General features: G+C 41.8%; 2 protein-coding genes across 5 annotated transcripts in view; both read left to right on the top strand.

The window, feature by feature from the left end:
• Positions 1–12,397, top strand: part of LOC121891678 (protein NLRC3-like) — a 1,105,688-nt gene that overhangs the window by 672,454 nt on the left and 420,837 nt on the right. The window lies entirely within an intron of this gene.
• xdh (xanthine dehydrogenase) overlaps positions 1–12,397 on the top strand; it is a 25,391-nt gene extending 12,994 nt beyond the window's left edge. For 3 of the 4 annotated variants that reach the window (XM_042404190.1, XM_042404189.1, XM_042404191.1), the window contains 20 exons: positions 7–169; positions 710–799; positions 924–1,093; positions 1,191–1,317; positions 1,397–1,516; positions 1,609–1,705; positions 1,801–1,922; positions 2,823–2,956; positions 3,034–3,121; positions 3,897–3,983; positions 4,069–4,406; positions 5,225–5,306; positions 5,722–5,817; positions 6,584–6,787; positions 7,452–7,504; positions 7,593–7,707; positions 8,685–8,750; positions 8,875–9,063; positions 9,173–9,340; positions 10,307–12,396. In XM_042404190.1, the coding sequence (XP_042260124.1) occupies positions 7–169; positions 710–799; positions 924–1,093; positions 1,191–1,317; positions 1,397–1,516; positions 1,609–1,705; positions 1,801–1,922; positions 2,823–2,956; positions 3,034–3,121; positions 3,897–3,983; positions 4,069–4,406; positions 5,225–5,306; positions 5,722–5,817; positions 6,584–6,787; positions 7,452–7,504; positions 7,593–7,707; positions 8,685–8,750; positions 8,875–9,063; positions 9,173–9,340; positions 10,307–10,357 (2,560 nt within the window). In that variant the 3' untranslated portion in view covers positions 10,358–12,396. Of the gene's footprint in view, positions 1–6; positions 170–709; positions 800–923; positions 1,094–1,190; positions 1,318–1,396; positions 1,517–1,608; positions 1,706–1,800; positions 1,923–2,822; positions 2,957–3,033; positions 3,122–3,896; positions 3,984–4,068; positions 4,407–5,224; positions 5,307–5,721; positions 5,818–6,583; positions 6,788–7,451; positions 7,505–7,592; positions 7,708–8,684; positions 8,751–8,874; positions 9,064–9,172; positions 9,341–10,306 lie in introns of all 4 variants that reach the window. The other variant, XM_042404188.1, reaches the window with a different exon arrangement.

The following is a 12,397-nucleotide window of genomic DNA, read 5'->3' as shown; positions in this document are numbered from 1 at the left end:
ATCCAGGCGGTGGGGGGAGGAGCTTCTGCAGGAGGTTTGCTCCTCATTGGCTGAGGAGATGACCCTCAGCCCTTCTGTGCCAGGCGGCATGGTGACGTACCGGCGAACTCTGACCCTCAGCCTCTTCTACAAGTTCTACCTGACAGTCCTGCAGAAGCTCAGCGGGCAGGTCAGCCGACTGTTTCTACTTTTTACTTTCAATCCTCAAATATTTTATTTCCCTCAAAGGTGGAAAGAAACCTTTTCTGTCTCTGTTGCACCGTTAATACGAACTCACGCTGCCTCCACGTTCCCCTGAACAGCTCACCACACTGCCCACCACCTAGCAACCACTGTCAGTCACCTAGCAACCACTCACCTAGCAACCAGTCACCTAGCAACCACTGTCAGTCACCTAGCAACCAGTCACCTAGCAACCAGTCACCTAGCAACCACTGTCAGTCACCTAGCAACCAGTCACCTAGCAACCACTGTCAGTCACCTAGCAACTAGTCACCTAGCAACCACTCACCTAGCAACCAGTCACCTAGCAACCACTGTCAGTCACCTAGCAACCACTGTCAGTCACCTAGCAACCAGTCACCTAGCAACCACTGTCACTCACCCAGCAACCAGTCACCTAGCAACCACTGTCGTTCACCTAGCAACCAGTAACTTAGCAACCACTATTGGTCACCTAACAATCTCTCTCTCTCTCTCTCTCTGTCAGGGTGTGAATGTGGACGAGGTCGGGTCCGACTGTCTGAGTGCGACTGAGATTTATCATCCAGAGACTCCGACCAGCGTTCAGATCTACCAGGTAACAAACACTCAGAGAGATAAACTCATCAGTTAGAATAAAGTCAATGATTTTTCAGGTGATCGTCAGGTGATTAATGTTTTCAGTTTTAGTGTCCAGGTGTGTAAATCTGTGTCTCCTCCAGGCGGTGCCAGAGGGGCGGAGTCAGGACGACGTGGTGGGCCGTCCCATGATGCACCTGTCGGCTCTGAAGCAGGCGACGGGCGAGGCCATTTACTGCGACGACGTGCCGCTGTACGAGAACGAGCTCTACCTGGCGCTCATCACCAGCAGCAAGGCACACGCCCGCATCCTGTAAGACTCCACAAACACACACACACACACACACACACACACACCTGTACAACACACACCTGTGCTGTGTAACCAGGTGTGTGTGTGTGTGTTGCAGCTCCATAGACACAGCAGCAGCACGGAGCATGCCCGGCGTCGTCTGCTTCGTGTTTGCTGATGACATCCCCGGCAGCAACGCCACCGGACCGGTCGAGTACGACGAGACCGTCCTCGCCGACCACCAGGTGTGTTTCTGTTTGTCTGACCGATCAGTTAACTCAGGTTTTCATGAGCAGGTTGATCACGTGACCTCCCTCCCTGCAGGTAACATGTGTGGGTCACATCATCGGCGCCGTGGTGGCTGACACTCAGCTTCAGGCTCAGAGAGCCGCCAAGGCCGTCAGGATCCAGTACGAAGAGCTGCAGCCTGTCGTCACCATCCAGGTGAGACCAGCTTCACCTGAACACCTGAACATTCAAGTGGAACATTAAATAAAGTAATAGAGACATTAGAGTGTTGTGTTGTTGATTGACAGGAAGCCATCGCCGCCAAGTCCTTCTATCAGCCAATCAGAACCTTGCAGAGGGGAGACCTGGAGACGGGGTTTAAACAGGCCGACCACATCCTGGAGGGTAGGACTGTGTGTGTGTGTGTGTGTGTGACATTCTCCTGCCAGCTGATCAGGTATTGATTACTGATTATTGATCATTGGTTGTCTGTCTGTCAGGTGAGATGCACATGGGAGGTCAGGAACATTTCTACCTGGAGACAAACGTCAGTCTGGCTGTTCCTCGAGAAGACGGAGAGATGGAGCTGTTTGTGTCCACGCAGTCTGCCTCCAAAACACAGGTGAGAGTGTACTGCATATACTGCACAATGTACTGCATATACTGCACAATGTACTGCATATACTGCACAATGTACTGCATGTACTGTACAATGTACTGCATGTACTGAACAATGTACTGCATATACTGCATGTACTGCACAATGTACTGCATGTACTGAACAGTGTACTACATATACTGCACAGTGTACTGCATATACTGCACAATATACTGCATATACTGCACAGTGTACTGCATATGCTGCACAATGTACTGCATGTACTGAACAATGTACTGCATATACTGTACAGTGTACTGCATGTACTGCATGTACTGAACAATGTACTGCATATACTGCACAATGTACTGCATGTACTGCACAATGTACTACATGTACTGCATGCACTGAGCAATGTACTGTGTGTACTGCACAATGTACTGTGTGTACTGCACAATGTACTGTGTGTACTGCACAGCGTACTGCATATAGTGCATATACTGAACAATGTACTGCATATACTGCAAAATGTACTGTGTGTACTGCACAATGTACTGCACAATGTACTGCATGTACTGCACAATGTACTAATTCTACTCTGATTCTACTGTTTAAAATACTACATACTGCATCTACTGTGTCTTCTACTGCTAACAAAACTTCCAATACTACTGATTCTATTCTGATTCTACTGTATCTACTACTACATCTACTGCATATACAACTGCCTCTATTACTACTTTACTATTGATTCTACTACATCTGTTCATGCATCTACTGCATCATCTACTTTATGTCTGACATCTACTGTCTATGTGCTGCTTCTACTGTAGCTTTTACTGCATCTACGTATATTAATAGAACATATAATAAAAAACAGGACTTAAATTGCATTATTGACTGATGTGTGTGTGTGTGCGTCAGTCTCTGGTGGCGAAGGCGCTGGGCGTCCCCGCCAACAGGGTGGTCGTCCGGGTGAAGAGGATGGGCGGAGGCTTCGGAGGGAAGGAGAGCCGAACCACCATCCTGTCTACTGTGGTCGCCGTGGCGGCAAACAAGTACGTCTGTCAATCAAATTCAGTTAGTCTTCCCTTTTATTTTAAGTTTTCTAATGTTTTGTGCGTCTGTTCATCAGGCTGAAGAGGCCAATCAGGTGCATGTTGGACAGAGACGAAGACATGTTGATCACCGGAGGACGACATCCGTTCTTCGGGAAATACAAGGTGAGACGACTTCCTGTTATTGATCCTTTTCCTATTGTAACCAGTCTGTGTTTTAGTCTGTGTGTAATTATTATATAGTGCACCATGGATTTTGCATCATTTTATTCTTTTTAATATCTGGTTGATCAATGAAATGAAAAATTTGAGGACGCCTCCTGCTGGAGAGGACAGCTTCCAAGTGTGTTTTGTGTGTAATTACAAGAGCTGCAATGATTAATTGATGAGATGCTAACTACTAAATTAATCGTTTAATCAAGTTGAGTCATTTTTTAATAAGTGAATGTCCAAATTCTCTGGTTCCAGATTCTTAGACGTGAATATTTCTTTAGTCTCTATGACAGTAAACTGAATATCTTTGAGTTGTGGACAAAACAAGACATTTGAGGATGTCGTCTTGGACTTTGTGAAACACTGATCAATATTTCTCACCATTCTCTGACATTTTATGGATCAAAGTTAATCGATTAATGGAGAAAATAATGGTCAGTTGCAGCATTAGTAATTGCAGAGGGTAACCTTGTTTTTATTAGATTATTTTTTAGTTTTTGTTTTGAGTAACAAGGTGTTTATAATTGCTCTTAAATGGATAAATAAAGTTGTTTTGAATTTATTTGACTTTTCAGGATCCAAAAAACAGCTACAGTTTATTTCTGCTGCCTCTGTTGGATCATGTCACCGTCATCTTTCTTGTCGAAACTTCACTTTTGAGTCTCCAATGCTTCTTCTTCTTCTTCCTCTTCTTCTTCTTCTTCTTCTTCTTCTTCTCTTGCTCCAGGTGGGTTTTCTAAACAGTGGGAAGGTCGTGGCGTTGGACGTGTCTTTCTACAGTAACACAGGAAACTCCATGGACCTCTCTCTGTCAGTGAGTATCGCTGCTAACTGCAGAGTTCCTCCATCACAGTATTTGCCGACGATACGCTGATGTCAATCTGTGTTTGTTCGTCGAGGTCATGGAGCGCGCTCTGTTCCACATGGAGAACTCGTACAACGTGGCGAATGTGCGCGGCCACGGCTTCCTGTGCCGCACCAACCTGCCGTCCAACACTGCCTTCAGGGGCTTCGGAGGGCCGCAGGGCATGATGATCGCTGAGAGCTGGATGACAGATGTGGCTCAGAGTCTGGGCCGGCCGGCTGAGGAGGTGCGTCGGCTGAACCTGTACATGGAGGGCGATTCAACACCCTACAACCAGGTCCTGGACCAGTTCACTCTGGACCGCTGCTGGGACGAGTGCCTGGCACGCTCCGAATACGAGCAGCGCCGAGCTGCCATCGAGCTCTACAACAGGTAACAACGGCCAGGTAGACATATCTGAGACCCAAAGAGCACTATGACAGGTAGCAACAGCCGGGAAAACATACCTGAGAACCTGTCGAGATGTATGACAGGTAAAAACTGTCTTTAGTACTACATAAGATAAAGACAGTCTGACTGAAGTTTCTGAGCCACCATCTTGCTCTACAACACGTAACAATGTCCAAACCAAAGTTGCTTAGCCCCAGTCAAAGTCAGGAACAGGTAGAAATGTTCAGAGGCTCTTTTTAGCTCTATGAAAAGTAAAATTGGTCAAGACTGTGTGGGCTTCTGCAATAGGTAAAAATGGTAATGGTAAAAATACTATAACATTACAACCTTTATAGTAAAAACAGTCACACTAAAGATTTTGAGACCCTGTCAAGCTCTATGACAGGTATAAACAGAAGTGTCTGAGACCTTGTAGAGTTACATGACATGTAGAAATGGTCTGACCAAAGTTTTTGAGCTCCTTTGGGCTCTACGACAGGTAGGAAAAGTCTAATACTTCAGAGTTGCCATCAAGATTTATAACAGCTAAAAATGGTCAGACTGAATTGTATGACTACTGTTGAGCGCTGCAATAGTCTGACGAACATTTCAGAGCTGCCGTAGAGCTCTAATGCAGGTAAAAAAGGACAGGCCAAAGTTTCCATCACTTTCTGCAACAGATAGAAACAGTCCAACCACAGTTTCTGAGGCCATGTTGAGCTCTGAAGTTTCTGAGCAGTTGCAGAGCTCTTTAGGCCGTCTTTATCTTACGAGTGAAGTCCTGCTGGTTGAGATTAACTCTCTGTGTTTTCTGCCGTCAGAAAGAACCGGTGGACCAAACGAGGCCTCGCCATCATCCCCACCAAGTTCGGCATTAGCTTCACTGCTGTCTTCCTCAACCAGGTCTGATCCACCAACACTCACCAACAAGCTGTTGGAAGTTTAATGAGTTTAGTTGATAATCAGCAGCTTCCAAACAAACTCACCCAGAAAGAATTTCTGAACTAAATTATTAAAACAAAATTCTGCAGAATTGTTTTGTCTGTTATGTAGTCTGTGCTGCTCCTTTGCTATTCACTTTAAAGGGTTTTCTGTGAAGTGGTTTTAACTTTTTGCCTATTATCTCAACAACTAATGACCAGATACATAAAATTTGCTGTGGATATATTAATGAATGCCAAACAATAAATCCTAATTATTCTGGTGACATGATTTCAATGTAACAAACCAATGAAACTAAAGACAATTGAATCTCGTTAAAGCAAATATAATATAGTGTAGATTGTTTTTGTGAACTCTTGTCTGTGTGTGTCTGCAGGCTGGAGCTCTGGTCCACATCTACACTGACGGCTCGGTGTTGTTGACTCACGGTGGGACTGAGATGGGACAGGGACTCCACACCAAGATGGTCCAGGTACTTCAACTCTGCTGGATCAATCAGGGGCTCATGTTGTTTAGTTTAAAATTACTCTTAAAGTTAAATTATGGTGGAGAACACAAAGTTTCCAAAGTACTTTTGGGGAATTGGGGGGAAAAAAATGTGTAAAAAATGTTCAAGGAGCATTACTGCAGCTGCCTGACAAATAAATAAACTTATTTTAATTAAACCACATAAAGGCCATGGCAACCAAAACAACTCAGTTCATGCTCATGCTGTCTGGCTAAATATTGCTCAAACTTAATTTTGATTTTTTCTAGTGTAGAAGCCAAAGTTTCCAAAGATATTTTTGCAGAACAGGGAAAATATGGCGAAAAGTGTATAAAACAGAAGATTTATTGTCATCATTTATTAAACTGGGATTCAAAAGGGTTTAAAAATCACATTTAAACTCCTTCACTCCAAATCTCATATAAATATTCTAAAAAAAACATTTTCTATCTCATCCAACCATCCAACAATCACTTTCAACCTGTCATGCTGATGTTGGTTTCAGTTTATTTCAGTATAAATGGCGCCATCTAAAGGCCTTTAGAGGAACGGCAGCTTCAGATAACTGAGCACTCAGCTGAAGTATCAGCTGTTGTGGCTGCTGATTGATGAATTTTGGGGATTTAAATTATGAAACTCAACTGAGTAAAATCACAGATCACATTTGACTGGATCAAACTTTTACATGAACCTTTAAAACTATAACTTTTCTACAAAAGTGTTAACAAACTGTCTCTGTTTGTGTTTCCAGGTCGCCAGCAGAGTTCTGGGTGTCTCCAGTTCAAAGATCTACATCACAGAGACGAGCACCAATACGGTCCCCAACACCAGCCCCACCGCCGCCTCCGCCTCCTCCGACCTCAATGGAGCCGCCGTGCAGAACGCCTGCCAGATCCTCGCAGAACGCCTGGAGCCATACAGGAATAAGAACCCCAAAGGATCATGGGAAGACTGGGTGAGAAATATCTGCAGTACATTAATTCGTATTAGCAGTTGTGATCATTCTAAAAATCCATTGATTATATTCCTTAAAAATACATAAAAATAAGCACACTGAAATGTAATTGTTAAAGGTAATAAGTCACTTAAAGAGGTACATTAAGATGATAAATTGAGTGTTTTTCCTCAGATTTCTGTCAGCACCTGGAGGTAAATATTAGTTTGTCTGGAAGTTGATGGATCTCAGTGGTGAAGTGATGATTTACAGATAAAATTCTGTTAAACTGTGACGAGGTTTGTGATGTCAGTAGCTTCAGCAGCTGGCATAAAAGCTCATTAGCTCTGTTTCTTTACAGTGTGCATTAAACTGGAAGCTAAAATCTTTTAATTCGGTCTTAGTATCTCATTAGATCGACCGAGTTCTGACTTTGTTTTCCTAAATTATGGTAAAAACATGAAAATACAGTTAAAATAAATGTACTTGTGACTCACTATCTCACAGGTGTGACTTCATATTTTGTAATTATGACTTAGCAGGTCAATTTTGAGACGCAAACAATGACACACTAAGCTGTGATTTTGATTTACATCGTCAAAATGTTGAGGATCTCCTGAGATTTTATGTATTTATTATTTTCCTTGCTTTAAATCATTTAACTGAGAATATTTCTGTGTTTCAGGTGAAAGCAGCGTACTTCGACAGAGTCAACCTAAGTGCAAATGGCTTTTACAAGTGAGTTCACTGAATAAGTCACTACATCAGTAAATGTTTTGATAAATAAAGTCCAGGACAGAGTTTCACCGTTCCTGTGTCCTGTTAGGACTCCAGATCTCGGTTATGACTTTGACTCAAACTCTGGCCGAGCGTTCAACTACTACAGCTACGGAGTGGCCTGTTCAGAGGTGGAGATCGACTGTCTGACCGGAGCTCACAAGGTCGGTACTTCTGCTAAACTGTCTGTGTTTACTTTATGAAGAATCATTTATCTAGAGAGGTAATCATAACAGAAAATGGTAAATAAATTACTCTTTCAAACTGTTGTTGCCCCTAAAGGTTTCCCACAGGGATCAATACTAGGGCCCTGTTGTTTACCCTACACACAAATCATATGAAAATATATTAATTATACACTTTTATGCTGATGATACCATGTTGTATGTAACAGGTTCCACTGAAATCCGGAATCTCCATGTACCAGTCTCTCAACACTGTTATGCAATTTACGTCAGTAATCACAAAAATCTCAGTCGTAACTGAACACACAGATATTTTACACATACAGCTGGATCAGCGCTACTCAATCTCTCCAGTAATTGTGATATCTCCAATAAACATCAAGGATGGTCGTCCATAAACTGCCTAAAATCATATTCTTTTTTAACACTTTATTCAGTATCATAACTAACCCAAGACTGATCAGTGTTTCAGTGCATTAAGCAGCATGACTGTTTGTTGTGCAGATTTGCCAAAACAGAAAGAAATATAAGCGAAAACATAAAGGTATTGATGGTTTTAAAATCAGAAATTCTGCACTGTTGATCCTCAATAACTTTTTAATAAGATCATCAGTTTTCTCCAGAGTTGTTGTGCAATGCAGATAAAGCTAGAAATTAATTGATAATGTGGGTAAAAATATTGAGATAAAGTTAAGGGCTGACTTAAAAGTGCATGCAATATGACCAAATTTTCAATAGCTTTCTCTTTTTTTGTCATAAAGTCTCCTTACCAACATTATTTTCATCTGGGGTTCATCACATTACATGAACAACCTGCATTTTGTTTATTTTCACATTTTTGAAATTAAGCAATAAGGCCCAGTGAGTTATTGGGGCACATTTTCTGTCACTAGTTCAACAAAAAAACAAAACAAAGATACGAATACAGATGTTTTTGTGACATATTTGTGTTATAGAACCTGAGCACCACCGTAGTGATGGACGTCGGTCACAGCCTCAACCCGGCTATAGACATCGGACAGGTGAGTCAATCAATCAGTGAAGAAGTCGATCAATGAGTCAGTCAAAAATCATTAATTATTAAAGGTCATCATTCAAGACTCGAGCACCGCCTTCAGGTCAAAGTGTCTTCTGTGGTCTCTGCAGGTGGAAGGGGCGTTCATGCAGGGTCTGGGTCTCTTCACCCTGGAGGAGCTTCATTACTCCCCCAAAGGAGTCCTCCTCACTCGGGGTCCCGGTGCTTATAAGATCCCAGCCTTCGGTGACATTCCCACCAAGCTAACCGTCTCGCTGCTCCGCGACGCACCTCACGATAAGGCAATCTTTGCCTCCAAGGTAACATCACCAACACTGAGAACATTTTAAACGTCACTGTTCAGATTTCTGCTGAGAAAATTAATAGGAAAGCAGATAAAACAGCTTATTTGATTTTTTTTCCCATCAGGCTGTTGGAGAGCCTCCTCTATTTCTGGCATCGTCGGTTTTCTTCGCCATCAAAGACGCCATCAGTGCCGCCCGGGCAGAGTCAGGAATCAGCGGGCCGTTCAGGCTGGATAGCCCCGCCTCCGCCGAGAGGATCCGCAACGCCTGCAGCGACCGATTCACCAAACTGGTACGAAAACATGTTCAAATATCAGTGACGATTGTTCTTGGAACAGCTCGAGTTTATCACACTGCTTTCAGAAAGCACAGAGAACGAACAAGAAATGCGCAAAACTAAACCATATTTTGTTCAGATCATCTCCTCGTCAGTGTTTGGAGTATTGTTAACTATTGTGGACGTTAACAGCTTAAAGGTTAGTGAATGCAGTGGTCAGAAAAACGAATTTTTAATACATTGAATGTTGTGATATAAGTTGCTGCTGTAGTGGCAGTAATTGTTCGAGAAAAGGACGGGCACGAACAAGTACAGTCTACAAAACTGAGCTCATTTAATCTGATGATTTTACCATCAATAATCAGAGTATTTATTGATGACATTAACACCTCAGTCAGACATTTTTTACCTTTCAGTAGATCAAAAGTCAGTCAGACACAGTTATCTTCGTCCCATACAGCCCTGAAAAATATAGCAAAAGTTTTATTTTAAACAGAAACTTCGGTGCATTTGGTGTCTTGTGACAAAGTTTTGGTACAAGTTGTTTCTGTAGTGGAAATAATTCTTTGAGGAAAGGATCGGGCATGGACAAGAACGTACAACTGACAAAACTAAACCATCTTCTGATCTTGTCTCTTTGGTGTAGCTTTGGTAGGAAACAGCCGTCAGTGACCACAACACCAGAACTATTTTAAAATTGTGTTCTGTTATCTTGGAATGACAGTAAACTTAGCATCATTCATTCGGACAACAGAATTTTGTAAAACTGATATGATAACCTGATGTGATTATGTCGGCCCTAGATCAAGTAAAAAGTTATTTGCAATGTATGAATTTACGGATTTAGAGGATTTACAGCCAGCTGCCCTGCTGCAGATACAACTTATTTCAGAACTTAAGTTACTTTAAAACATATAAACGTGTTGGGAATACTGCGTCAGTTTCTGTGCTCTTAATCATACTTAATATTTTCTGTTGCAGTGTCCTCCTGCAGCGCCCGGCACCTTCACACCCTGGTCTGTGCAGGTTTAAGGCGCTCGACCAACGATAGTAGAAACTACCACCGACGACCACTGGAGAATCTGTAAAACTACAAAACTATGAAAACACACTGAGCCATTTTCTACAAGAACATTTCAGAGAACCTCGTCACTAACGGATCGTTGCTCCCTGTCGGATCAGGACCTTCGGTCACAGTCGATGATGCGCTACCTCAACTGAACTCTACTGAACTCAGTCGTAGAGGAATAAAAGGTGAAACTGAGGCCAAGAGTCTGGTACAGGTCTTCACAGACTAAAAGCATTGTTGGATTAATGTTTGTGATACTTAAGTTGTAAAGAAATTGATTCAAGATATGCACCATGCACAGGTAATGATACAGGACCTGGCCCTGATCACTGTGGTGCATATTCTCAGACTAATCTGCAGTTAATCAAATTACCACAAACCAACAGACACACAATGACTCTGGGGTCCTCACAGATACTGAAGGCAGTTGCCCTTTTTGGGTAGGGTCCTGTCGTGTTATTGGTTAGTTTTCAAATTCAAATTCAAATTTATTGGCATGACCATAACGAAATACAGTATTGCCAAAGCACCGTACAAGTAATGAATGTTTGCAATTAAAATATAAAGAAATCTATACATACACATTTATGTATTTATACATTTTGAAAAGTGTACGAAACAGCAGATTTAATGTCTTTGCAACAACCCCCAACCCCCTTAATTTTGGAAAAAAAGGAGTCACATAAGCAAATGAATGATTATTGTTCGTATAGCTAATATATGCACACAGATAAAAAGAAAACAAATCTGAAGTCTGATGTAGATCAGCAGGTCAGTCTGATTCCCTCATGTTGTGGCAAGCAGAGATAAATTATCCTGCGAGAACGCAACTGTCTTTCATTTCCCCCGTTTTCCATGAGTCCGTCCAGCTTTAGACCTGTGAAGACATTCAGTGCTCAGCCACACCATACAGCGAAACTTATCACGCATCCTCGCAAAGGTGGAGCTGGAAACCTTTTATTTAGTGACCACTTGTCAGGTTCCTGAGCTAACAATTAACATGCTAGCTAGCCGGGAACAAACCGGAACAACCAGCCCCAACAGACAAGACAAGGCAATTTTATTTATACAGCACAATTCATTAGATTAGACAGTAGCTCGCCAAGCTAGCTGGCTTGATATCAGTTATCTTACCACCAGTTAACAAGCTAGCCAAGTAGCACGGTTGCTGATTAAGTTAACACAGTTTATTCAAGAAAAGGATTTTTTTTATCATCGACCACGCCGTATCTATAAAAACTGGAAAGTACGACAAAGCTAACCTGATATCTTCTTCTCTTTTAGCCTCTGATTCTCCGTTCCCTTAAAGTTTCACCATTGACACAGTTTGCTAATGATCGAAAACGAGAATTAAGCTAAAACAGAAGAACAGTAAATCAAAATGAGGCTACAGCTGATAAAGTACTTAAACATTACTGAACTGGGAGAAATTATGCTAATATTAGCTTGGGAGCTAACTGATTTTAGCTCACATAAACAGCCTACGTTTTAAATTAGTGTTATACAGACATTCATTATATATATGTAGAACATTTTAATAATGTGTAACAAAAACACACTAATGAGCAAAATATTTCTTTCCATAAAGACCTCAGGGAATAAAACATGATTTCTTCACAGCCAGTCAATCTTACACTGTAAATACATGTTACGTGAATCGTAGATTTACTTCCGGTGCTCGATATTTCAGCCTAGTCCAGCTAATGTGAATGATCAGATCATTAAATCTGTAAAACTAATCATCGTTTACACTCTGTATGTCGTACAGTGATTGGTGATGCACTTTCACTTCAGTTCATGTTCACATCAACATGAATTATGATGTAAATGAAACACAAATTAAATTATGATTTCGTTCATTTTCACTGTTATGTTATATAAAATTATTGCACTATATGAATTAAATAAAACTTTTCAGAGGCACATGTTTTGGTTGATTTTCCATCCGTTTCTTTCAGCTGCAGACAGTTAAGCCATCATATAGTTGATGTTTAGCAGGTATA

The sequence above is a fragment of the Thunnus maccoyii genome, chromosome 24 (genome assembly GCF_910596095.1).
Source record: "Thunnus maccoyii chromosome 24, fThuMac1.1, whole genome shotgun sequence".
Lineage (NCBI taxonomy): Eukaryota > Metazoa > Chordata > Actinopteri > Scombriformes > Scombridae > Thunnus > Thunnus maccoyii.
This window is presented reverse-complemented; position numbering and strand designations above follow the sequence as displayed.